We start from the raw sequence: 27,984 nt of genomic DNA, 5'->3' as shown, positions 1-27,984 counted from the left end.
TACCCTGGTGGGTGGGTGGACTGTCTACTTCCCTGACCACTCCCTTCCAGACATAGACTGGTAAGTCCATCCACTTCTGAGATTCTTGGCCTTGGTTGGACTTTGTCAACAGACAGAGATAGACTTCCCCACCCAGGGAGGCAGGCCTCTGCCAGTAAGTGCCAGGTCACTCCTGCCCTGATTCCCCGCCTCCTTGCACTTGCCTCACTAGTTTCTGCTTCCTAGAGAAGGAACAAGCCCGTGGCCACTGGGAACACCTGGACGGTAAGGTGATACTGTAGATTTGAAACAACTGGACATGGAAGGGCATTGTGATGGGGTCACCCAGAGCTTCAAGGAAATGCAACGCCAGCTGGGGTATGTCTGCTAGAATGTGGATACACTCTGAGAGGAGGAGAAGAAAAAGAAGCCTGGGAGAAAAGCACTGCTTGGTGTGCATGCATGAGGGCCAGGGAGATGATACTATGCACTGTGGAAATGTCCAGCAGGCTGGTGAATGCCGTGCATGTCTGAAGTCTGGACTCATTCATCCAAGTACTTTGCATGTTCGTCAATAACTGCAGATCTGTGAGGTGTTGGGTGGGCTTGGTGAGAACAAGAGGCATGAGGAAAGGGCTGAAAGTTTCCTCGAGCAATAGGAGAAGGGTTTGCAACAAGAGCCTGGGTTTTTGCTTTGGAGGAGGCAGCTGACTGGGTTCAGGTGATGGCAGCTTCCTAATGGGCCCTCATGTTGGGAAGTGCTACTCAGGGTGATGTGGGGGCGAGATGAACTGGAGGTGTGGGTAACGAGGAATAAGATGTAGGGTTGGGAAGCTGTGCTCTATCTTTACTGGTTGCAGAGCTGTAAACTGGGAATGCTTTTGCCCCAGGAGAAAGGATGGAGGGCCAAGGCAGTCTGAAAGAGTTGTCAGAGGGAGCCCAGGAGCTAGAACAGAGGAGGAGCTAGGCTGCTCCAGGCAGATAGGTGAAGGGACTCCCTGACAGAGGCCCATGGGGACTCTAAGGAATGAGATATAATAACTGGTCAGGATGGAAGGGGATTTGGACTCTGGTCTTTGGAGGCCATAGGAAGATTGTTGCTATAGAAACAAAGCTGTGCCCCTCCTTTCTTCCACATTAGCTGACCCATCACTTGTCACTTGAACCTTGATGGGTAAGATCTGGGGGCCCCCACCTGCAAAGAAACAAGGCTGCCTTTTTAGTGCTTTATATTTATTCCTACCTTTTTGTTTGTTGGTTTCTCTTCCAACTTCTTTTCTTCTATAAATGGGTCTGAAGAGATCTGAGAGGAAAAAAAGGGAGTGTTTCTGAAAGTTGTCATCAGCCTTTGCCCATTCTTCCCTTCTGCCTTCAGATATAGTTTGATAATCTCCCATCCATCCTCACCATAGGAAGAAAACTTGGCTTCCTTATCTGTGGAGTGGAGATAAAAATAACAGCGAGCTCAGAAGGCTGCTGTGAGGAGCAAATGAGATTGGCCACATACAGCGCTTTAGCGCAATGACACTGTGTAAAGCTCCATAAACGTTAGCTATTATTATTATGGTTATAATGCCAATTATCTTTAACAGGGAAGACTGAAAGAGATGGATGGGAAGTGAAGGGAAGCTTGCTGCTCCAACCTCCATTCCCACCAGACTGGGGAGACTTGCCCATGTACCTGCTTCATCTTTGTGTCCTGCAAGAGGCCTAGTCTGAGTAGGGAGGTCATCGTGCTGTCTGCAGGGCTAGATTTTTATGGTCAAAGAGAACAAGGCCAAACCTTCCCTTCCTGTTGGATAAAAGAGATGTCATTTTATCCTCAGTCCTCAGTCCTGATGGTGCAAAGGCCTTCCTGCCCCACACCTAGGAAGAATTGGAAAGGAGTTTCATGGGTCTTAGAGAAGGAAAAAAGGAAATATACAAGGACACATGTAGGGAAGAGCTCAGTTTCAGGTGGGTGGTGTGAGAGAGAGCGGGGAGAGATAGATGCCAGATGCTACCCTAGGACAGACTCTACTGTACTGACCCCAGGGCCCCTGAGTACTTCAAAGAGGACCTTGCATCTCATAGGATTCAGCTACTGTTTGAATGAATTTCACTCTTTTGGAAGATCCTAGTGAGACGAGTAAGACATTGTCTTTGGCAGAGCTGAACTTCCCATAGTGCCTGATACACAGCTGGTGCTCAGAAAATGTTCATCTGAATGGGAAAAATTACACGTGACTCTGCGTCTATGGAGAGTTATTTGCTCAGTATGGTGGGATGGCCACAGATATTCTAAATGAAGGACCAAAATTGTCAATGACTGGCAGCCCAGGGGAGGTGCTGTTGAGCAGGATAGGGTGCGGGTGCATAGATGAGGCAGGTGAGGGAAGCAGGAGAGGAGTGAAACAGAGAACAGCACAAACTAGGACCAGGGCCTAGAACTATGAGGCAGGAGGACTCCAGCCTGACTGTAGTAGGTGTGCTGGGAATCTAGGGAAGAAGAGGAAACTAGAAATAGTATGTGCGTGTTGAAGGAGGTGAGTTCTGAATGGCTCAGGAAAGCTGACGCGTGTAGGAGGAAACTGCTGGAAGGCCCAGATCCCAGCCTGAGGACTCCATCTGGCAACCAAGTGAGCAAGCTGCCAGTAAACTTCTGCCCTGCTTTGTTCCAGCTGCATTGAGGGCTGCCACTTTTGTTTCCTTTCTCTTTTGGCCTCCACTCCCACTTTATGGTGCTTTAGGTATCCCTGTGAGTGGCCTTCTCAGCCTTTTGGCCAGAAGGAGAGGCATAACTATACAAATATACTTGGGCAGTGTTTTGTCATCTACAAAGATTTCCCTACAATCTCATGCTCTCTTTGTAAACACTCTCCCCCCCCTTTCTCCTTATTCTGCCCCCCCCTTTCTCCTTATTCACTTTTAATAGCTTTGGGGAAGGGTTGCAAAATGAATACTAATGCATACTTGAGGCAAAAAATTCAAGGAATACAGAAAAAGGAATTTAAGAAAATGAGAGGAGCCTGGGGAGTTAGCATAATAGTTATGCAAACGACCTTCATGCTTGAGGCTCTGAGGCCCCAGGTTCAGTCCCCGGCACCATAAACTACAGCTGAGCAGTGTGCTGGTAAAATAAATTAATTAACAATAAAATATTAATTAATTCATTCATTTAAAAAGAAAAAGGGAGCTTCTCACTCACATTCTATTTTCTCAACTCCTCTTATCCCCCCACCAGTAGCAAACCCCTCCCCTCCTCGAGATGTTCTATTGGTGGCATACTTGGATGAAATCCTTCTGTACCCCTAAAATAATTTTAGTCTATTCTCTCAGAGGGGGAATTTTTAGGGGGAACTTTTGTAACAAGGAAGCTTTGTTTTAGCCCCATCATTGAGAAGGAAGAGAATCTGGAGAACATCTGAGGAAGTCAGGTGCTGTTCTCTTATCTGAGAAAGAAGAGTAAAAAGGAAGGACATCTGGAAATTGTAACAAGTGTAGTTTTAATAGGCATAGTGAATGGGGCCGGGTATTGGTGCACCTGGTTGAGCACACACATTACAGTGCACAAGGACCCAGGTTTGAGCCCCCAGTCCGCATTTGTAGGGAACTTTGTGAATGGTGAAGCAGTGCTGTAGATCTCTCTCTATATATATCTCCTCCTTCCCTTTCAATTTCTGTCTGTATCCAATAAATAAAAATAATTAAAAAATTAAAAAAAAGAGAAAGTAAAGGCAGGGCCCTAGAAGTGAGTATGTGTTCCTTTTCATTTACCTGATTATAGGTTTAAAAATTGGTGGGGAAAGCCCACTGAGGAATATTTAGAATTAGGAAGAAAAAGCACCTCTAATAATAGAACTAAAAAATAACAGTTTTGAGTCTTATAAATTAAAAGAAGAAGAAGAAGAAGAAGAAGAAGAAGAAGAAGAAGAAGAAGAAGAAGAGGAAGAAGAAGAAGAGGACATCATGGGATATATACTCATTGGAGTTCTACTCAGCAGTTAAAAATACTATAATGTAGCCTTTGGGACTACATGGATGGAACTGGCAGTGATTATGCTTAGTGACGTATATAAAGAAGGGAAGAACAACTATGGGATGATTTCACTGATATGTGGAATATGGAGAGTTGAAACACATGAACTTGAAAAAAGACAAAAATGGGGCCTGATTGTGGTGTACCTGATAAAGCATCTGTGTTATAATGCACAAAGACCCTGGTTCAAGACCTTGGTCCCTACCTGCAAGGGGAAAGCTTCACAAATGGTGAAGCAGTGCTGCAGGTCTCTCTCTGTTTCTAGCCCTTTCTATCTCCTCATTCCTTCTCAATTTCTCTTTGTCTCTATCCAATAAATAAATTAATAAAAAAGAAAAATATATGCAGACAACCCATATCTATGATTTTGGGAGAGCTATGGTGATTACCTTTGGGGGGTGGGGGGGACAAAGAACTTTGGTGGTGGAAATAGTGTAGAATTATACCACTATTATCTTATAATCTTGCAAATTGCTATTACACTACACACACACACACACACACACACACACACACACACATATATATATATATATATATATATATATATATATATATATATAAACAAAGACACACTGGGCTTCAGAGACATGGTGTGAAAAATGAGTGTAGACTAGTTAACTAATAATTTTCTATTGATTACCTATTGAAATGACAGTGTGATTATAGTGGCTTATTAAAATATCAAAGTGTCAAGATGTTATTTTAGTATTTATTCTCCCAATAACATCTATTTAACTTATATAATTCTATATAAAGTGCATTAAGCTTAATTTCTTTCTTTTTTTGTTAGTGATTTAATATTGATCAACAAGATTGTGGGAGAAGAAAGGTACAACTCCATACAATTCCCACCATGAGAGTTCTGTATCTCATCCCCTCCATTGGAAGCTTTCCTATTCTTTATCCATCTATGAGAGTATGGACCCAGGATCTTTATGGGGTGCTGAAGGTGGGACATCTGACTTCTATAATTGCTTCTTTGCTGTACATGGCTATTGACAGGTCAATCCATACCCCCAGCCTGTTTCTATCTTTCCATAAGGGGATGGGGCTCTGGGGAGGTGGGGTTCCAGGACACATTGGTGAGGTCATCTTCCAAGGGAAGTCAGGTTGGCATCATGGTAACATCTGCAACTTGGTGGCTGAAAAGCATTAACATATAAAGCAGAACAAATTGTTTAATAGTCAGGAACCTAAAGGTAAGAATATAGTAGGTGAGATTTGGGGGTCTTCATGTTGGAAGAAGCTAGGAAGTCTATTTTAGGCATATTTCAAGGGGCCCATGACTTTACTAATCTTTGCCTTAGCCTGACAGATAACATGTAGGTGGGCTGAAAGTATTGTCTAGGAAGATGGTGTCAGAGTTGGGAATAGGATTAGAAAGCTGGATCAGGGCAGAGAGTAACTCCCAAATATGGGAAGAATATATAAATACCGTTAACTGTAAACCCATTAATCTGACCTAGGGCTCAAGTCTATTCATTTTTAGCACAGGAGCCTGTGTCACCTCTGCATCTCTGTTGGTCTGAACTTGCATACCATGGTCATAAACATTAAGCTTAATTTCTTCTATTACTTTAGTTTTAAAAAATTGACCTCTGGAAAATGAGAAATTCTTTATATGTCTTGCATTATATTTTCAGTGCACAGGATTGATCCAGCCCTTTTTCTCTTTTATTTTATTTCTTTAATTGTCACTAGGGTCATCACTGGGACTCAGTGCCAGCACTATAGATCCTACTCATCCTGGTGGCCATTGCCCTTGCCCCCCTTTCTTTTTCCCCCTTTTCTTTCATTGGATAGGGCAGAGAGAAATTGAGAGGGGAGAGTAAGATAGAGTGAAAGAGAGAAAGATAAGACTCCCACAGACCTACTTCAGCACTGAAACCAGGGTACTTAGGCATGGTAATGTGTGTGTTTAACCAGGTTCACCACTGCCAGGTCCCCTCTAGAACATTTTCTTTCTTTTTTTAAAAATTTCTTTATTGGTGAATTAATATTTTACATTCAACAGTGTTGTATGCTTTACATTGGTTTGTTCTAGCTCTCCCCCTGCCAAGAAAATTGGTTCAGTCCTGCTAGTTTTCGCGGGCCCGCTTGTCCCCGCCCCAAGGAACCCCGAGAGAGTTCCAGAGTCCCAGAGTTCGAGAGTTCTTGGTGCCGCCGCGGGGGAAGGAGGCAGGAGAGTTTTGTTTGGTGATTAGTTTGGGTTAGTTTATGAATCGTTTTTCCTGAATAAAGAAATACAGCTTCCCAGCCCAGCTGTATGTCTCTGGTCGTCTCTGTTACCCGCCTGTGAAGCTAGCCCGGCCTGCTGAAGCCCCGAATTAAAACAACAAATGGCGCCCACGTGGACCTGACCCGCGCATCTCTCAGATAAGTGAAGACAATTTGGCTACCTATGTACTATGGCCTTCTCTTCTGCTTGTGAAGAGATCTCCAAAGGCTCTTTCTTCACGAGACTGTTTTGCTGTTTCTGGAACATTTATCTCTGGACCACTCTGTGGTTTCCACTTGCTTGGGCGCACTCAGAACAGCCAGCAGAGTCGGGAGGAGCCAGCGGGCGGGAGGTGAGGCGCGGAGCTGCCGTTTCCACCTGGTGGAGCAGCCAGCCAGCCAGCCAGCCAGCCAGCCAGCCAGCCGGCCGTGCCCAGACAACCCCGCGCACCACGCCCGCAGCCCCGCAGCCCGCAGGAGGCCGACGCCAGCACATAGGAGCCCGATGCCAGCACTGAGGAACCCAGTGCCAGCACGCAGGCCAGCCCACAGGAGCCAGCTCTCCACCGCGTGGAGCAGGGCACTGGACGCGGGATCCCTCCACACTGCTCGGCCACTGCGAGCAGGGCAGCAGACATGGCAGGGCCATGGAACAGGGCAGCAGATATGACAGGGCCATGGGGCAGGGCCGCGGCGGCCTATCATGGCCGCCACCCCTGGGCACCTCGGCCCGCGCCTTCTACAAGGCTAGCCCACCCGCCCTCGGGCTATGAATTCTGGACCAATCCTGGACTTCCCGGACCCCCAGGCTCCCTGCCGAAACTGGGCATCCTGGCCGAGATTTCCAGCTTGGGTCTGAAGGCAGATGAGCTAAAGTACGCAGAGATTCATCCAGAGATCACAACCTGCAATTCCTAGAAGTAAAGCTGCCCAAGAGACCACTGCTAGACAATGCACTCCCCGAATGGCTAAGACAGTACAGATCTAAATTCGTGTTTAAAATGACATGTCTTCGTAACAAAGATTTCTATCCTTATATATTAATGACCATGTTTATGTATGTGTTTAAAGTTTGGTAAACAGTAACTTTAAGGTTAAATATGTAACTTTAAGGCTAAATTCTTACTAGACAAAGTTAAATGAAAAAGGTTTTTCAACGTAATTCTCATAAAGATAAAATTAACTTACATTTAAAGTCTGAGGTAAAAATTAGTTAACAATCAATATATTTTAAGTTGGTCTAAACAAAACCTGCGCACACCTAAGGTGTGTCTCCATCTTAAGTGGGTGTAACAAAAGGTTAAATAGACTTGTTGATATGTAAAACTCTCGATTACCTTCTCTATTAGAAATGGTAGATTACACAATGGCTATGCTAATTATTCTCATGCCTGAGGTTTTCTTTCCTGTGCACACCTATAGTGTGTGACCATCTTAAATGGGTGTAACAAAAGATTAAAAAGACGTTGTTGATATGTAAAAGTCTCAAATTCCTTCTCTATTACAAACGTTAGATTACGCTATGATTATGCTAATGACAAGTTTTGTTTCATAGTAAGTAAATTGCAGCCAGCTGCCTTTGGGACTCTAGGCCGTTCCCCACCCCCATGCAAATGCCTGTCAAGACATGTACGCCCCCCAGAGGCAAGAAATGTTTTTCTTTAAGCTGATAAAGTTTTGCCCACAGAGGCAAAAAATGGCCCCCTCAGGCCTTCCCTTGGCAGCACACTGGTTCTTGTTACTCTCTTACATGTTTCTCCATGTTTGTGCCAGTTTCTTTTTAAAAAATGCCTGTACGATATAGGTTTCTGCTCACCCCACACCCCTGATACTGTGGTAATTTAGTTAAAAAGAAAAGGGGGAATTGTTGTATGCTTTACATTGGTTTGTTCTAGTTCTCCCCCTGCCAAGAAAATTGGTTCAGTCCTGCTAGTTTTTGTGGGCCCGCTTGTCCCCACCCCAAGGAACCCCGAGAGAGTTCCAGAGTTCCAGAGTTTGAGAGTTCTTGGCGCCGCCGTGGGGGAAGGAGGCAGGAGAGTTCTGTTTGGTGATTAGTTTGGGTTAGTTTATGAATCGTTGTTCCTGAATAAAGAAATACAGCTTGCCTGCCCAGCCGTGGGTCCTCGAGTCTCTGTCTACCGCTGTGATGCTAGCCCGGCCTGCTAGAGCCTCCGAATTTTAACAACAGTAAATGCAATAGTTTGTACATGCATAACATTTCCCAGTTTTCCATATATCAATAACCCCCACTAGGTCCTCTGCCATCCTTCTTAGATCTGTATTCTCCCCACCCACCTACCCCAGAGTCTTTTACTTTGGTGCAATATGCCAATTTTAGTTCAGGTTCTACTTGTGTTTTCTTTTCTGATCTTGATTTTCAACTTCAGCCTGAGAGTGAGATCATCCTATATTCATACTTTTGTTTCTGACTTATTTCATTTAACATGAGTTTTTCAAGGTCCATCCAAGATTGGTTAAACGGTGAAGTCACCATTTTTTATAGCTGAGTAGTATTCCATTGTATATACATATCACAACTTGCTCAGCCACTCATTTGTTGTTGGACACCTGGGTTACTTCCAGGTTTTGGTTACTACAAATTGTGCTTCCAAGAACATATGTGTACACATATCTTTTTGGATGGGTGTGTTGGGTTCCTTAGGATATATCTCTAGGAGAGGAGTTGCAGGGTCATAGGGTAGGTGCATTTTTAGCCTTCTGAGAGTTCTCCAGACTATTCTCCACAGAGGTTAGACCAATTTACATTCCTACCAGCAGTGTAGGAGGGTTCCTTTGCCCCCACAATCTCTCCAGCATTTGCTTCTGTTTCCTTTTCTGATGTATGACATTCTCACAGGAGTGAAGAGGTATCTCATTGTTATCTTTATTTGCATTTCTCTGACAATCAGAGACTTGGAGCATTTTTTCATGTATTTCTCAGCCTTTTGGATCTCTTCTGTGATGAATGTTCTGTCCATGTCCTCTCCCCATTTTTGGATGGGGTTATTTGTTGTCTTGTTGAGTTTTGCAAGTTCTTTATATATTCTGGTTATTAGTCTCTTGTCTGATGTATGACATGTAAAGATCTCCTACTCTGTGAGGGGTTGGTTTGGGTAGTAGTTTCTTTAGCTCTGCAGAAGACTTCTAATTTGATGTAGCCTCATAGGTTTTTGCTTGTCTTAGTCTTCTTTGTAATAGGATTTGTTTCATTGAAGATGTATTTAAAATTTATGTGAAAAAGAGTTTTGCCAATATTTTCCTCTAAGTATCTGATAGTTTGTGGTATAACATCCAAGTCCTTGATCCACTTGGAATTTACTTTTGAATTTGGAGAAATATAGTGGTTCAGTTTCATTCTTCTGCATGTTTTAACCCATTTTTTCGAACACCATTTGTTGAAGAGTCTGGGCACCTTTGTCAAAGATTAGATGTCTATAGGTATGGGGCTTACTTCTGGGCTCTCAATTCTATTCCACTGGTTAGTATGTCTATTCATGTTCCAGTATCAAGCAGTTTTGATGACAATGGCCCTATAATACAATTTGAGATCTGAAAGTGTGATGCCTTAAGTTCTGTACTTTTTTCTCAAGATTATTTTGGCAATTCTAGGTCTTTTCTGGTTCCAGATAAACATTGTAGCATTTGTTCTATTCTCCTAAAAAATGTGGTTGGGATCTTGATGGGGATAGCATTAAATTTGTAGATGGCTCTGGGTAGTATGTTCATTTTGATGATGTTAATTCTACCAACCCATGAACATGGAATATGTTTCCACTTCTTTGTGTCTTTTTCAGTTTCCTTGAGTAGTAACTCATAATTTTCAGTATACAAATCTTTTCCTTCTTTGGTTAGGTTTACTCCTAGATATTTTCTTGTTTTTGTTGCTGTAGTAAAAGGAATTGATTTATGGATTTCAGCTTCTTCTAACTTAGTGTTTGCATAGAGGAATGCCCCTAACTTTTGAATGTTAATTTTGTAGTCTGACACCTTACTGTGTTGCCCGATGATTTCCAAAAGCTTCTTGCTGGATTCTTTAGGTTTTTCTATGTATACTATCATGTTGTCTGCAAATAGGGAGAGTTTGACTTCTTCTCTTCCAATCTGTATGCCTTTAATTCCTTGCTCTTGCCTGATTGTTATGGCAAGAACTTCCACCACTATGTTGATGAACAGTAATGGTGATAGTCTGCAGCCCTGTCTAGTACCTGATCTGAGGGGAAATGCTTCCAGTTTTTCACCATTGAGTATGATGTTGGTTGTAGGTTTGCTATATATAGACTCCACTGTCTTCAGGAATTTTCCATCTATTCCCATTTTTTGTAGTGTTTTGATCATAAAGGGATGTTGGATTTTTTCAAAGGCTTTCTCTGCATCTATTGATATTACTGTGTGGTTTTTGGTCTTGCTTTTGTTGATGTGGTGGATCACGTTGATTGATTTACATATATTAAACCAACCTTGCATGCCTGGGATAAACTCCACTTAGTCATGATGAACAATCTTTTTAATATACTGCTGTATCAGGTTGGCTAGAATTTTGTTCAATATTTTCGTATCTATGTTCATCAGAGATATTGGTCTGTAGTTTTCCTTTTTGGTTGTGTCCCTGTCTGCTTTTGGTATCAGAGTGGTGTTGGCTTCATAGAAGCTGGCAGGGAGTATTCCAGTGTCTTCAATCTTCTGGAAGACTTTTAAAAGTAGAGGTATTAGTTCTTCTTTGAAGATTTTGTACAATTCATTTGTAAAACTATCTGGTCCAGGACTTTTATTTTTGGGGAGATTTTTGATAACTGTTTCAATTTCATTAGCTGTGATGGGCCTGTTCATGTTATCTACTTCCTCTTTACTCAGTTTTGGAAGTTGGTAAGTATCTAGGAAATCATCAGTTTCTTCCAGGTTTTCTAGCTTGGTGGCATATAGTTGTTGATAGAAGCCTCACATGATATGTTGAATTTCTGTAGTGTCTGTTGTGATATCTCCTCTTTCATTTAGTATCCAATTTATTTGGGTCCTCTCCTTTTTTATTTTGTGAGTCTGGCTAAAGGTTTGTCAATTTTGTTCACTCTTTCGAAGAACTAACATTTACTTTCATTGATCTTTTTTTTTTTTTTCTTATTTCCAATGTTATTGATTTCTCCCTGAACTTTAGTGATTTCTGTCCTTCTGGTTGCTTTAGGGTTCCTTTGTTCTTTTTCTTCTAGGTCTTTAAGATGTGCAATCAGGCTGTTTATTTGTGCTTTTTCTTATTTCCTAATGTGTGCCTGTATGGCTATGTATTTCCCTTTCAGTACTGCCTTAGCTGTGTCCCAAATATTTTGATAGCTTGTGTCTTCATTTTCATTGAACTCATGAAAGATTTTGATTTCTTCCTTTATATCCTTTTTGACCCAAAAGTTCTTAAGAAGTGTACTGTTGAGCTTCCACATTGTGGGACTATTACTAATATTTTGTTGATTGTTAAGTGTTAGTTTAATTCCACTGTGGTCTGAGAAGTTGCTTGGGATAATTTCAATGCTCTTGAACTTGCTGATGCTGTCTTTGTGGCCTAACATATGGTCTATCCTTGAGAATGACCCATATGGACTTGAGTAAAAGTGTATTCCAGTTTCTTGGGATGAATTACTCTGAAAATGTCCAATAGTTCTAGTTTATCTATCTTCTCATTTAGCTTCCTTATGTCTTTATTTATTTTCTACCTGGATGATCTTTTAAGTTGAGAGTGGGGTGTTGAAGTCCCCTACCATGACTGTGTTGCTGTTAATATATTGCTGTAGCTCTTTCAGTAGATGTTTGATGTATTTAGACGGCTTTTCATTGGGTGCATAGATGTTAATAATTGTTAAGTCCTCTTGATTGACTGATCCTCTGAGCATTAAGTAGTGTTCATTCCTATCTTTTAAAATCTTATCTACTTTAAAGTCTATCATGTCAGATATAAGAATAGCTGTTCCTGCCCTTTTTTGTGGGCCATTGGCTTGTATGATAGTATTACATCCTTTCACTTTGAGTCTGTGTTTGTCTTGTTGAGTTAGGTGGGTTTCCTGTAGACAGCATATTGTTGGGTTGTGTTTTCTGATCCATCTTTCTACTCTGTGTCTTTTAATAGGTGAATTCAGGCCATTGACATTTATTGACATCAAAGATTGAAGATATTTTAACGCCATTCTTGTAGAGTTTTAGAGTGTTCTAATATATGGCCTATTTATGGTGGTCTGACTGTTTACAGGAGACCTTTCAGAACTTCTTTCAGGGAATGCTTGGTGATAGTTGATTCCTTCAACTGTTGCTTGTCTGAGAAGGTTTTGATGCCTCCATCTAGTCTGAATGACAATCTAGCAGGATACAGTAGTCTTGGTTGAAAGCCTTTCTCATTGACCACTTGATAGATATCTTGCCATTCTCTTCTGGCCTGTAGTCTTTGTGTGGAGAAGTTTGCTGCTAATATTATGGGTTTTTCTCTGTGGGTGACTCTGTTTTTCTCTTGCATCCTTCAGGATCCTTTCTTAATCCTTATTCCTTTCCATTCTAAATAGGATGTGTCTTAGTGTCTTTAAGTCTGGGTTACTTCTGTTTGGGACTCTCTGGGTTTCTTGAATCTTTATGTCTTTGATGTTGTCTAGACTATAGAAGTTTTCAGCTATTGTAGCCAGAAGAATGCTTTCTTCTTCTCCCTCTCTTTCTTCCTCTGGTAAGCCAATGATGCATATTGTTTCTTTTGAAGTCATCCCATAGGTCTCTGTTGTTGTTTTCATTATCTCTTAATCTCTTTTTGAGGTCTCTTACTTATTTTTTACTTATCTCTAATTCATCTTCAATCTTGCTAATTCTGTCTTCAGCCTCATTGATTCTATTCTGTCTCCCCTCTTCTCTTTTCTTGAGTTCATCTGTTTTGTTACCCTGTTCTGATACTATTTTAGCTTGTTCAGCTAGTTCTGTTCTTATGTCAGCTATTTAAGCTTTCAGCTCTCTAATAACCTTGAGAAAATTAGTGTTTTCTTCCAGAGTCTCATTTGTTGTTCCTGTATTTCTGATTACAATTCTTTCAAACTCTTTACTCACTCCTGTGATTATTTCCTTTACTAGTGTTTGGATGTTAACCTCATTATTTTGTGCTTCACCCTTTGGGGGGCTTTTAGCTGGACTCTTGTCCTGGTTCATTTCTCCAATATTTCTTCTTGTTGGTTTAACCATTTTATATATTATGTTAAGAGTTCCCTCTCTCAGTACTTTTCAAATGACTGATCACTCTTGCCTGGATTGACTTGTGTCTGAGTAAGGTAATTAAAGGGTTCACAGTGGTGGAAGTTAACAGTTGTTTCAAGAGTATTTTAATCCCTGCTTTGGTGCTCAGTGTCTTAAAAGCTTCTTTTGTTCTTTTTCTTCCCTGTAGGCTATGGGAGCCTGAGGGCTTTTAAACTATCAATAGGTTTCTTAGCTTAATCACTGACTCCTGACCAAGAGATAAAGCAGGGTGTGGTAGAGATAATCCAGTGGTTATGCAAAGAGACTTTCACAGCCCCACTGCTATGCCACCGAGGTATAGGTCTTCTCCAGATTTTCCTGGTTAGATCTCTGTCCACTGGTGTCCCTCCATGCCGCTGCTCCAGATTCTGAGGGCAGTAGCAATGGAGACTCAGAGTTGTACTTGGTGAGTCTCAAGGGAGTCCTCTCCTCCCTTCAGCCATCCCCTTGTTGGTGGAACAGACTGGAGGTGGTGTCTCTGATAAACTGCTGGACTGTTACCAGCCACTTAATCTCTCCCTAGGCTCTGCTCTGTCCACCATACGTGTTTGCACTCACCGGTGATTTGGTAGGTTCCTGAAGTCATTCTAATCTTGTCTTCTTTCAGCCCCATGTGGTCTCCTTTGGTATTCTTAGTTGATCCGAGAGAGGAGAGAAAACTTAGAACATTTTCTAAACATTACACATAGATCCATAAATATCCTTATATATAGTTTTGTTGTTTACAAATATCCATAAATATCCTTATACATAGTTTGTTGTTTACATTTATTAGAATGAGAAGGTGTCTCTTGTGGCTATATATAGGTCATATAGATCAAGCTAGATAAGGTAAGGACTGAGGCACACTAAATATTTTGACAAGCCAGCTACTAAGTTGGCAAGGAGACTCATATCCTCTGACTCTAAACTCAAACTCTTTCTGCTTCAGGGTTGTTGAATCTGTTGTGGTAGAACATGGGGAGCCATGCAGTATTCTAGAGAGAGGTTGGTAAAGTTCTGGTAAAGGAGTTGACTTGGCTGGGTTGTGGTGGTTTACTAACCTGTTACTTCACAACAGTCATTTGGGCCTCTGAGACGTTGAACATTGAAAGCATTTACCTTGACAATGACAGTCTTTTCCCTCCAGGCACTCAGCTGTGACTGTCTCAAGGGAAGGAGAGCTGGCAGCCTTGACTGACCAGGCAGATGCGGTTCCTTGAGAGCTCCTTCTTACCCACCCAGTTCCTACTGCTGGTGGGGGTCCCTGTGGCAAGTCTTGTCTTTCTGGTCCAATGTCTTCGATTGCATTGTCCTCGCTGGCTGCAGAGGAGAATCTGGAGGGTGGATAGTAGCCAACAGGATTCAGTGTCCCAATGCATCCCCTACCCAGACTATGAGGTCCCAAGGCCATGTCTGCCGGCCACATTGCCTGAGATGGCCACCTTCTACCAGGAGCTGCACACGCCCACCCATGGCCAGACTGTCACCCGCCAGCTGATGAACAAGCTACTGGTGTTTGCAGCTCGAGAGGTGGATCACCGTGGTGGCTGTCTGATGCTGCAAGACACTGGCATCTCCCTGCTCATCCCACCAGGTAACAGCACCCAGCCCCTACTCAGCATGTAATTCTAGCTCCCTACTCTGCAGACGATTGTTCCCCTTGTAGCAGGCTGCCTCATCTGTGGGAATGTCACTCACCCACATCTTCATAATTGTGAAAATTGCTTATATTTTTAGTCTAATCGTATTGACTCCAAAGATGAATATATTATCAATATATATATTTCTATGACAAGTTCCTGGCAGGTGGAAGTAAGCAAGTGCCTGATCCTAAGAAGCAGTATTTTGCAATGGCTTTCTAATAAAGAAAAGTGGTGTCTGGGGCTGGGAACACAAAATTGAGGTTATGCAGAAGACTTTCCTGCCTGATCTCTGAGGTTCCAGGTACTCTGGTTAAAATACAGAGCTCCTAGCTCCTGGTAATCACCATCCTTTCCTTTCCTTTCCTTTCCTTTCCTTTCCTTTCCTTTCCTTTCCTTTCCTTTCCTTTCCTTTCCTTTCCTTTCCTTTCCTTTCCTTTCCTTTCCTTTCCCCTTTCCTTTCCTCCCTTTCCCTTCCTCTCCCTTCCTCTCCCTTCCCTTCCCTTCCCTTCCTTTCCCTTCCCTTCCCTTCCCTTCCCTTCCCTTCTCTTCCCTTCCCTTGCCTTCTCCTTCCCTCTCCTTCCCTTTAAAATATATGTTTATTTATTTTAACAAAAAAGAAAAAGATAGAGAGATACAGTCTTTTTGCATTTCCATTATGCTATCTCCCTAACCCCCAAACATCAGCACCATTCTATTTTCTGCCTATGACTTGACCTTACTAGGCAAGTCTACTTTTTTCAGTTCTAAGCCCTAGGTAAATAACTTATTTCTATTTTTTGAGAACTCTTTAATTTCAAAGAATCACTTAAAAAAGAGATTGAGAAGTGCGCTGGGGAAATAGCGTCAGGGTTATGCAATGAGTCTTTCAGGGCTGAGTCATCAAAGGTCCCAGCTTCAATCCCTAACACCATTATCAGCCAAGGCTGAGCAGTACTCTGGTAACACAACACAACAAGTGGCTTTTTTGTTTTCTTTGCATAGTGTATTACTGGGACTAAGTCCCAGGTTGGGTGTTGGGTAGTGCTTAGGTAATGCTCTTTCTCTCCTCATCCTCTTAATATCTTTAAAATGCTTGTGGATGAATTTAAGTTGCTCCTATATGAACTTACTCTTAAGTCTTCTTCTTTTTTACTTTTACTTTAGTTCCTTTACTAATATATTTCCTTAGCAGATTAATGGTGCCTGAACTTCCTGGCCACCTTGTGTTTGTTAAATCCTTTCCACCATGAGAAAGAGCATTGGAATTCCCAAAAGGGGTTTGCAAATTATCCCACATTACTTGACTTAGCCAGCAGGGAAACTGATTTTATTTTATTTTAAAAACCATTTATTTATTTATATAATTTTTTTATCAGACCGCTATTTAGCTCTGTTTATGGTAGTACATGGGATTGAACCTGGGTGTTTGGTGTCTCAGGCATGAAAGCCATTTTGCATGACAACTGTGCTGTCTCACCAGTTCTTAGTCCACTAGTGAACACATAACTTTAACTAAGAACTAATCTGCACACTTTTTTTTTTGTACACTGAGAAAATTGAGAATTTTGTTTAAAAGGGGACGAGAGAGAAAGAAAAAGAAGTAGTGTCTGGAGGAAGAGGCTCTTTTGTGAATCAACACAAGTTTCTATATGGTTTAGCAGATACCTGGAAGTACAGCTGGGGTGTGGGGCTGGAGGGTAGGAGGTGGGAGAGGGCACTGTGTCTTGCTCAGGGTTACAACACAGGCCAGCTCTCCATCCATACTGCCTCCCCATCTGCTCTGTGTCCTGCCATCCCTCTCATCCTGGAACAAAGGAAGCCAGCCCTTCAGGCTACCTCAGTTCTTCCTTTTCCCAGGTGCTGTGGCTGTAGGTCGTCAGGAACGGGTGTCACTGGTTCTGGTGTGGGACCTGTCGGATGCCCCTTCGCTGTCCCAAGCCCAGGGGCTGGTGAGCCCAGTGGTAGCATGTGGCCCCCATGGGGCCTCCTTTCTGAAGCCCTGCACTCTCACGTTCAAACACTGTGCCCAGTTGCCCAGTCAGGTTTGCACCTACAGCAGCAACACGACCCTGCTGGATGTCAAGGCCTGGAAGCCCCTGGGTAGGGCTGGAGCCCACATCTCCCGGGATGAGTGTCGCATTCACCTCTCACACTTCAGGTAGGGTAGAGGCCCCCCTGATAGTCCTCCCTGCCCCAGTCTCTGTCTGCCTGCTTCTCATCTCTTTATGTAGTACGTCCCTTTATCCTCCCAGATGGCCTGCCAATCCCTTATCCTCCAGTGTCCCTTCGCTGTCCCTCTCCTCCAGTGGTGACGGTAGCTGTCCAAGACTGTGTCCTACTAGGGTTTCTATTTTTTAAATATATTTTAATTGTGATTTAATAGTGATTTACAAGACTATAAGATAAAGGGGTGTAATTCCACCCCACCCCCACAACCAAAGTTCTATGACCTCATCCCCCTACAGCAGTGACCGTCAGTTCTCCCAAGGTCACAGATATGGATTAACTATATATACCTATTTCTCTTTTTTTCAAGTTCATATAGTTCAGTTTCCTATATTCCACTGTGAAATCATTTCATGTTTATCCTTCCTTTTCTCTGTTCACACTCTCTCTGTTTTTTAATTAAAAAAATGCTTGCTCATTAATGAGAGAGAGAGAGAGAGAGAGAGAGTCAGTCAGTCAGAGTATTGTGGGCATGCTAGGATTGAACTCTGATTCTCATACTTGAGAATTCACAGTGTTATCCACTGTACTGCCTTCCAGGTTACATTTCTCTGTTTTAAAGAACTTCACATAACCCCCACCACCAATCCTTTGTCTAAAGGGGAGATAGCTCACCTGAAAGGGTGCCTGCTTTTTCCACAGCTGCCACCTAGGATTAAACTCCCAGATACTCCACATGGGGGCATTATGGGGCTGGGGGAAGCTTCAGTGCTGTGGCATCTTTCTCTCTTCATCTCTCTGAAAAAGTCCATAGTGGTGAAGCCTCTAATGATGACAACAAAACAAATGAAAATCCATCCAATCAACCAACCAAAAAAAAAAAAAAAAAAAAAAAGTCTACCCTGCACCTTTCTTCAGTACTGTCTCAAAATTATCCACGAAGTTCACCTCCTATAAGACTCTGTCTTCTGCTGTGTTTTTCTAGGATCTAAGTCCCTTTTGGTCCCACTCTCCTTGCCACCAAGGACCAGACCAGGATCTTCTCCAAACACAGTGGCCCTGAGCTCACCTTCCCCTCTACATGCCTGACACTACACTGACTCTTTCCTCCACTAAGTGGTGGCCTCTGCAGAGTGCCTCACTTGCTGTCCCTCTAGCTATCCCCTTGTCCAGTCCCTCCCTGCACATGCCCGGGGCTGATCTCCTTGATAACTTAGTAAGCCCCTGGCCCAAGGCCTCAGTGCTGCAGGAGCTGGGTGACAGGTGTTCTGTCCACTTCAGTCAGTGGTTCACAGTCCCCTCCCACCTCCTGTCTCCCCCACAGTCTCTATACCTGTGTGCTGGAGGCCCCTGTGGGCCAGGAAGCCCGCAAGTGGCTGCAGCTGGCCCTGTTCTGCTCACCACTGGGGCCTGCGCAGTCACACCTGCAGCTGCGCGTCTACTTCCTCAACAACACACCATGCGCCCTGCAGTGGGCCCTGACCAATGAGCAGCCCCATGGCGGGCGCCTGCGTGGACCCTGCCAGCTCTTTGACTTCACTGGCACCCGAGGGGACCAGTACCTGAAGCTCAAGTACATCTCTGAGGGTGAGGGATGTGGGGAGCTGGGGTGGGGTGATATGGGGGGACATCTGTTGAGGATCTGGCTCTCTCTTGGCGCCCATGGGGATTTGAGATTCAAAGGTAGACTGAAGTTTTGGGTGTGGGGGCACATTGGGACCCTGGGCTTTGCTTACTTTCTCCTTCCAAAGCCCCCCACTCTCTCCCCCTTGCAAGTCCTGTTCTTTCTGAGGGGAAGCACTGTGATGTGGTGTAGGGAGAGGAGAAGAAAGTATGACAGCCACAGAAGCACCGAATCTTCTATCTGGAGGCAGCCTATGCCTGGGGAAGAGACCCCATCTTCTTTGCATGGGTCCTCTTTCATCCATGTTGCAAGGTGCTGGGTTGCTGGTGGCATTTGTGTGCCTGTGGACAGGTCATGTGTGCTTGGCTGTATCTGGGGTTAGTCGGTGAAAGATGAATGGGCAGGGGTCCTAGGTGCTGTGTATGGAGAGTGAGTGGTGCTACTCAGGGGTCCTGCCAGACTCTGGTGACCCTCCCATCCACTTGACTTCCCTGCCTTTGCTCTTGGACCTTCCCACAGTTCCCTGCAAGTGACTGTCCCATGTGTATCTCCTTGTATGAGGGTGGGGACTCATAGGGGAGCCCACACTCTGAGGTCCTCTGCTCTTTCTTCCTCAGGTTGGGAGAATGTGGATGACAGCAGTTGCCAACTGGTTCCTCACCTTCACATCTGGCACGGGAAATGTCCCTTCCGTTCCTTCTGCTTCCGGAGAAAAGCAGGTAGTCCAGGAGCCTCCTGTTCTCCTCCTGTCTGCTCCCCATTTTCCTGGTTGCTTGGGAGCTCTGCAGCCCCTCATTCACCTTGCAAATGGACCTTCTCCCAAAGGCAAGGAGTCACATGGGTCTTTGCAGAAAGATGGAGCCTCTTGTCCAGCTTCTTCAGATTTTCAAAGTCCCTTTCCCTTCTTCTCTCATAGCCTCTGGCTTTTCCTCTCACATGTTACATCTTGTCTTCTTTGTAGCCAAGGAGAATGAGGACTGCTCAGCACTGACCAATGAGATCATTGTCACCATGCACACCTTCCAGGATGTGAGTTAGATGTGAGGGTGGGAGGAGGGACAGGGACTCATGGACAAAGTGGTTAAGGGTCTGCCATTCAATGTATATTCTCTGAATGGCATGCTGGGTAACAGTGCCAGTCCAGCCAGGGTTTAGGTCAGCTAACCTCTCCAGCCCCTAACTCCTTACTCTCTCATCTATTCATGGATGGATTCAGTAGGAAGGTAAAAGAATCAAGATTAAAGTAGCTCCAGCCCAGAGGAAGGTGAGCATCAAAGAGAAGTGGTTTCTTTTTCAGTTGACTGTCCGCAGCTGAAAGGTGGTAGTGTTGTCTCTTGAGTGTCTGAGCAGTTGGGAAGGGATTCTTGAGTAGTTGCGATTGGACTTGAATATCACATTCTACAAGGGAGGGTGTGATGAAATTAGGGTTGAGAATTTTTTTGGAGGGCGGTTATTGTGGGGAGTGCTTATTGGAGTATAGGTAGGTACCCCCTTGGGATGTCATTAGGGGGAGTAGGAGCCAAGAAAGGGAGCCAGGGAGAAAGGCGATGTACTTGCCTGAGTTCAGTGTCTGTTACTGGATGACCACCCATTGCCCCAGGACCCCACTCTGGACTTCTGGCATCTTAGGGTGTTGTGGCCTTCATGTCCCAGAGCTCAGTGGAAAGACACAAAACGGAAGGTTCTGGGGTTGGGGAAGCAGGGAGTAGGTGTCCCTGGGTGGGGGAAGGACTGTCTCCTGGCAAAATGGCTTTGAGTGACAGGTTGAAGGAGAGACATGAGAAATGTCATTAGTTTCTCTAGTTTCTTATTGGGTGGAGGGACTGTTTTAGGATCCCTAAGTGTACTTTCTGCCTCTCTATTGACTCAGGGCTTGGAAACCAAGTACATGGAAATCCTCAGGTTCCAGGCCTCAGAGGAGGAATCCTGGGCGGTGCCACCCCCTGTCAACCAATCACCACCATGCAATCGGTGAGCTGAAGGGCTGCTGCCTGGGGATATTTGTAATTCTTGCCCCAGTATCTAAAGAGCCAGGTCAGCGCTGGAGGGGGGTAGATGGAACCAGGCTGGGCTTCTCTGACCCTCCCCATTCGAGAGTACTCTTCTCCCCTTTAGGCTGCCCCCAGAGCTCTTTGAGCAGCTACAGATGCTACTGGAGCCAAGTAGCATCACAGGCAATGACTGGCGCCGACTGGCTTCCCACCTGGGGCTCTGTGGCATGAAAATCAGGTAAGAAGGAGGGGGAAGTGGAGGAGGAAAAGGAGGTAAGCCTTCTCAGGATACTTCAGAAATCGATATAATGGAAAAGCTCAGTTTTCCCTTCTTTTGTGTAGGAAACCCCCAGCTTCTCCCTACGGTGTGTTTCTTCCCGTGCACTTCCTTCACCTTCACACAGATCACTTCTGGTCAGATATTATATGGAGATGCTTCTCTCCAAGGCAGGTGCCGGCTTTTGTGACACCAGGCAGGTGTCCTATACTTTGACTCAGTTCTGACACTACCTACCTGGAGATAATATCAGATCCCACAGATAATGGAAGACTGGCCTTTCCACCTGCTCCTTCCATATTCCAGACTCAAGACCAGGACATCTCTGGTTTTGACCCCCTTCCCATACCACCACCCATCCATCCTACCATCCATGACCCTCAGGTTCTAACTGTGCCTCTGAACAACTGATACTGGCAGTTCCAATGACTCCCTCCCTCACAGAAACACACTTAGCAGTTTATTAAAGGATCCAATAAAAGATACAGATGAGCAAGCAGATGGAAGAGATGCATAGGGCATAGTATATGCAAAAGGGCACAGAGCTTCTGGGTCCTCTCTGGGCATGCCACTCTCTCAGCCCTTCCACCTGGCTATCAGCTGGGGAGCTTTGCAGCTCTCCACTACTGGGGGCTTCATGGAGGCTTTATCATGTAGGCATGTCAGGTCATTGCCTCTACTTCCAGTCTACTTTTTCAACTGAATGTGGGGTAGGACTAGAAATCCCAAGCCCCTTTTCATGGCTCAGAATTTCTGGTGACCATTCTTTATCTAGGAACCATCCAGAAACCCACCCAATGTTGCTTAATTTGACCTCTTAGCATCCAAGAAATTAGAGGTTTCAGGAGCCATATGCCAGGAAGTAGGGGAACAGAGAACCAATATTAGGGCAAAAGGTGCTCCTTTAAAAATTTTTTTATTTATAAAAAGGAAACATTGACTAAACTATAGGATAAGAGGGGTACAACTCCACACAATTCCCATCACCAGAACTCCGTATCCCCTCCCCTGATAGCTTTCCTATTCTTTAACTCTCTGGGAGTGTGGACCCAAGGTCATTGTGGGATGCAGAAGGTTGAAGATCTGGCTTCTTTAATTATTTCCCCGCTGAACATGGGCATTGACAGGTCAGTCCATACTCCCAGCCTGTCTCTCTCTTTCCCTAGTGGGGAAGGGCTCTGGGGAAGTGGAGCTCCAGGACACACTGGTGGTGCTGTCTGTCCAGGGAAGTCTGGTCGGCATCATGCTAGCATCTGTAACCTGGTGGTTGAAGAGAAAGTTAACATATAAAGCCAAACAAACTGTTGACCAGTCATGGACCTAAAGGCTGAAATAGTACAGATAAAGAGTTGGGGGGAGTGTATCTCTGTTTTGTAGATAGCTAGTAGACATATTTTAGTTATATTCCAAAGGGCCTGTGGCTATAGTAGTTTTTGTTTGTTTTTCCCTGAGCCTTAAACCTGATATGTAGGTGGATCCTAATTATTGTCTGGGGAGATGATGGCTGGAAGAAGGACCAGAAAGCTGGATCAGGGAAGAGAGTAGCTCCCAAATATGGGAAAGGTGTATAAATATTGTTGATTGTAAACCCCATCAATTTGATGTGATGTGATCTGAGGCCCATATTCAGCTTAGGAGCCTATGTGACATCTGCATCCCTGTAGATCTGAGCTCACATTCTGTGGTCATAAGTAGGAATGTTCCAAGCGCCCCAATATCAGGACCCATCTTCCTCAGGTGCAGCATAGAGTATATTGTCCAGCCTCCCTTCGAAGGATGGAACATTCTCTACCATTGTTGATCCAAGTTGACGGCAAGGTCCTATGGGGGCCCACAAAGGGGTCTATTGTGTTGTTCCTGATAGAAATGACCGGTAACAATGGAGAGAGGGATTTATTCGAGGTCTAGGCCCATTATGTCTGTTTGGGAATCTCAGGACTCCCCGATTAGGGCCCCAGCTGATGGGGTGGCCTGATAGTGACTAAAGAGTCATCATTAAACTATGCCAGTCTCTTGCCCTTATTCAGCTTTTGCATTCCTTGCTTTGCTAAGGTTAGCTTTGGAGTGAGTGAGAGAACTGTAATAGGAAGTAGGTGAGGAGGGTATCTAAGTAGACACTATTTCATTATGAACTTTATATTGACTCACTACAGACTATTGTGTATTCTTGCTTTCAGGTATATATTTTGCCCTAATTTATGGATACATGTGAACATATGCTCTATCTTACAGAACCTGGTCTATATCTAGCTTTTGGGACTTTGTTAGGAAGGGAACCTCCTGGAATGGAATTAGAAAATACTATGAAAGGAAAGGTCTCACCTGAGTAATGAGGGTGAAGGGTTGATATTCCATGCCTGACGTCTCTGGACACAGTCTGAAGTGAAGCATGCTGAGGTGGTACTCGTTGCGTTGATTAGGTTGGGATCAGAAGATGCAATATCATTTGGTATGAATTGAGAGAAGCATGCCGGAAAGTGAGACCCACCCTAGAGGTTCCAGGAATGGGGGAAATCTAGGCTCTATAGAGGAATTGGGAGGTTCCTGCTGTCTTAGGGTTTGAGAAGACAATAGATAGTTATTGTTACAATCACATTATTTGGCAATTAGGTTAACTTTGAAATATCTCTTCATTAGGATTCACTGTATTCACTGTATTCACATCATCGGCATAATTTATGTTCTTTGACATAATTTGTATATAGCTGTGCCACTGGTTGCTTCTGTTCTCTCTGGTCTAAGCTTTTTTTTAAAATATTTTATTTTATTTATTCCCTTTTGTTGCCCTTGTTGTTTTATTGTTATAGTTATTATTGTTGTTGTCATCGTTGTTGGATAGGACAGAGAGAAATGGAGAGAGGAGGGGAAGACAGAGAGGAGGAGAGAAAGATAGACACCTGCAGACCTGCTTCACCGCCTGTGAAGCGACTCCCCTGCAGGTGGGGAGCCGGGGTTCGAACCGGGATCCTTAGGCCGGTCCTTGTGCTTTGTGCCACCTGCGCTTAACCCGCTGCGCTACAGCCCGACTCCCTGGTCTAAGCTTTTAAGAGAGTCAACATATCAAAGACTCAGCCTATGTATTAAAAAGACTCAATCTGTGCTTTAAAAAGTTTGAGGCATTCAATCAATTTTTCCCCCTCTCATATTAATTAAATAGTGATTTATTTGACTAAAAATTGATAGGAGTGTACATAAACACCATTCCCACCACCAAAAGACTGTGTCCCATCCCACCCACCCTCCCTTGCCCCGTGAAGCAGAACATTCACCCTCAACCCAGGTTTTTTACTTTGGTGCCCTACTCCAAATTCAGTCAAATCCTGCTTTGAGTTTCCCTTTCTGTTTTTCTTTCTCAACTTCGTTTATGAATGGGGTCATCCCATGCTTATCTTTATCTTTCTGACTTAGCTCATTTAACATAATTCATTCTAGCTGCATCCAAGATAGGTCAGAGAAGGTGGGCTCATTGTTCTTAATAGCTGCATAGTATCCCATTGTATATATATATATATATATATATATATATATATATATATATATATATATATATATATATATACCACTACTTTCTCAGCCACTCACCTGTTGTTGGACACCTGGATTTCTAGGTTTTAGCTATTACGAATTGTGCTGCTAAGAATATTTTAGGTGTCTGTGGAAGTGGAGCCTGTAAAGTGGAGGAAGGAAGGTTTAGAATGGGAGCAGGAGAAAGAAGAACAGAAAAAGCAAAACAAAGGCAGAGTGTAGAGAAGCCTAAACAACAGAGCATGATCTGGCTTAGTAGGTGAAGGAGACTCTGGAAGGTTTTTGAGCAGAGGAAGGTTAAAAAGTCAGGGGTTGGGTCATCAGTCCAGGGAAGTCTGGTTGGCATCATGCTGGCATCCGGAACCTGGTGGCTGAAAAGAGAGTTAACATACAAAGCCAACCCCACCAATGTGTCCTGGAGCTCTGCTTCCCCAGAGACCCACCCTACTAGGGAAAGAGAGAGGCAGACTGGGAATATGGATCGACCAGTCAATGCCCATGTTCAGCGGGGAAGCAATTACAGAAGCCAGACCTTCCACCTTATGCAACCCATAATGACCCTGGGTCCATGCTCCCAGAGGGATAGAGAATGGGAAAGCTTTCAGGGGAGTGGATGGGATATGGAGATCGGGTGGTGGGAATTGTGTGGAATTGCACCCCTCCTATCCTATGGTTTTGTTAATGTCTCCTTTCTTATTAAAAAAAAAAACAGGGGTTGGGATAGTTTTTTCCCTAGAGATAGCAGGATGCTGCTTGTGACTTGGGAGAGGAAGGATGAACTGGTTAAGAGGCTGTGGTAAGGAGGGTAGAATGTCCTAGGCAGAGGGAGGTGGGGAGAGAAGCACTCACAGAACATCAGAGCCAGAGGAATTTTATTCAAGTGTAGAGGTGACTGAGGTCTACAGAAAAGCTGCCTTTGAGTCAGGACTCAGGTTCAAAATCCTGACTCTCCCATTATCCTGAACCCCCCTGGAAGGCAGGCCAGACCATAACAGGGGCACTTTTTGTGTGTGTCTGTGTGTGTGTGTTTGTGTGTGTGTGTGTGTGTGTGTGTGTCTGTCTGTCTGTCTCTCTCTGTGTTGATGGTGGTGGTAGCTCTCTCTCCTCATCCTCCATCCTTCACCTGCCAGGTTCCTTTCCTGCCAGCGCAGCCCGGCAGCAGCCATCTTGGAGCTGTTTGAGGAGCAAAATGGCAGCCTGCAGGAGCTGCACTACCTCATGACCATCATGGAGAGACTAGACTGTGCCTCTGCCATCCAGAACTATCTGAATGGGAGCAGCCCAGCCCCCACACATCAGGCTGCCCTGGAGAACCAAGCCCTGGAGTTGGATGAACAGCTCTGAGCAGCCAACTTGGGCAGGGTGGGGTTGGAATGGGGGGGGGGGGACAAACACAGCCACTGTTTTTGGCCCTGCCCAACAATCTCATTAGAACCCTTGGACAATGCCCAAGATCCTCTGTGGAGGCCTGAATGCCATTGCCAAGGTTCCTGGATATCAGGAGCACTCTTGTGACCGTCTTTGCCCTGTGCTTGTAGATCCCCTTTTGGCCAGCAGGGGGACAGGAATCCAGGAGATGGCATGGTGGCCCACCTCCTGGAAGCTATTAAACAGTACAAAGGACTGTCAGGTTGACAAATTGACACTTTTTGGGGACAGGTCAGTACACAAGTATTTGCTGAGCACTTAATAATGCCCAGCATTGGGCTGGGTATCATGGCAATACAAAAATATGTGAGATAGAGTTTAGAGCCTAGACACGCCCACATTTTTTTTTTTTTTTAATAAGCTGAATGCTGAACTTGAATTGTGAACTTGCAAATAGCATATAGAGGTCAACAGAGGTAAGTCTTGAGGAAAGTTGGGTGAGGTAAGGAAAGAGGGAGGAGAGAGAGAGAGAGATAGAGAGAGAGAGAGAGAGAGAGAGACTGACTCATGGAGGATGCTAGAGAAAGGATTTAAGTAAGGCATGGTCTGGAGAACGCCTTGCTGAGAACAAGCCATGGCAGACAGTGCTGTGGATGTGGGGTGAGGGCAGGACAAGGCTCAAGGTCTGTCTAAAGGTGATCAGTCACCTCTGACTCTCCATTTTTTCTCCTTTGTTTCTCTATCCCAATGCCCTTGCCTTGTCTTTCTCTCTCTTTGTCATGACCTCTATCCTAAAACAGTAAAAGCTAAAAAAAAAAATCCTGATTCTTTTGACCCATATTTACCATCTTTCTCTCAGGTTATGTGACTTTCAAATCTTTTTTTTTTTTCAGTTTGTGACTTTCAAATCTTTCTGATGTCATTTTGCTTTCCTTCTCTCTCTTCCTCCTTTGATCTCTTTATCTCTGAACTGTGTATCTCTGCGTTACCCTAAGTCTTAGCACCTTTTTTCCTCTACTCACTATGCCTGCCTTTGTATGTTTCTTTCTCTCTGAAACTCTTATTCATTCCCCTCAGGCAAGTGACTCTGCACTGGTGTTAAGTATTAAAGGCTATTGAAAGGATTGGGCCTCCTCAGGAAGGTGCAGGTGGGGACTCCCTCCTACCCCTATCAAGATCCAGAATGGGGTCAGAAAATAAAGACTAGGGATTACAGAATACTCCATTCAGTCAACAAGTATTTATTCAGCAGCTACTATGTGTTAGAAACTGTATAGAAAGGAGATCAAAAGACCCAGTCCTGAAAAGGGAACAAAGGGTCTGACTCAATTCTAACAACTCTTTTGTTTACAAACAGGTGTTGTTAACTTTTTTTTCAAGGGCAGGCAGACAACCTCTCTCCACAGCACTAACAATTTGTTTCCATTTTTTAATTAAAAACTTTAAAGTTTTTTTCTCTGAGGAATAATATTGTGTAATAAAATATGAAAACTGCCTTTCTTTGTCACTCTTTGTATTTTGCTCAGGCTAACAAATTTTGTTGTGGGTCTGAATGGGTTTCCTTTGTTAAAATTGTGTCTGAGGGCAGGTTGGAGGGAGGTATTTTGTGGACTATGTTTTCTGTATGAAGACAATGGTTTGTGTCCAGCAAGGTGAATCAGGGAGGTTCATTTCCTTTTCTGTTAGAAGTAAGCCCTCAGGTTGGGAGTCTTCCACCTCTCACTTTTCCCCTGTCCCTTGATTCTCACCTCTCTTTCCTTCTTATATTCTCTCCTACCCTTTTCCTTCGTTCTCCCACACAACCAGGGGCTGTCAACCACTCCAGGTTAGTAGACTGGTCTTTTCTCCTTCCACTTGGTTTAGGATTATCATCTGTCTTTCCTAGACTCTTAACACAGTTTCCCTACAGTTGCCATAGAATACAACTGGCTTGTGCCCTCATTTCTCAGAATGCGCATCCTCAGCTGGGA

The 27,984-nt window shown here is 44.1% G+C and overlaps 1 protein-coding gene across 1 annotated transcript; it reads left to right on the top strand.

The window, feature by feature from the left end:
* Nucleotides 1-135: 135 nt before the first annotated feature.
* On the top strand, nt 136-27,510 carry UNC5CL (unc-5 family C-terminal like). The gene is made up of 9 exons (XM_060189752.1): nt 136-264; nt 14,589-15,035; nt 16,921-17,221; nt 18,554-18,816; nt 19,471-19,572; nt 19,815-19,882; nt 20,724-20,824; nt 20,969-21,082; nt 25,777-27,510. Exons 2-9 carry the CDS (start codon nt 14,648-14,650, stop codon nt 25,988-25,990), a joined length of 1,551 nt encoding a protein of 516 aa, XP_060045735.1. The 5' UTR covers nt 136-264; nt 14,589-14,647; the 3' UTR covers nt 25,991-27,510.
* Nucleotides 27,511-27,984: the final 474 nt, after the last annotated feature.

Source organism: Erinaceus europaeus, chromosome 4 (assembly GCF_950295315.1).
Source record: "Erinaceus europaeus chromosome 4, mEriEur2.1, whole genome shotgun sequence".
NCBI lineage: Eukaryota > Metazoa > Chordata > Mammalia > Eulipotyphla > Erinaceidae > Erinaceus > Erinaceus europaeus.
Note: the sequence above shows the minus strand (reverse complement) of the source record. Positions and strands in the feature narration are given on the sequence as shown.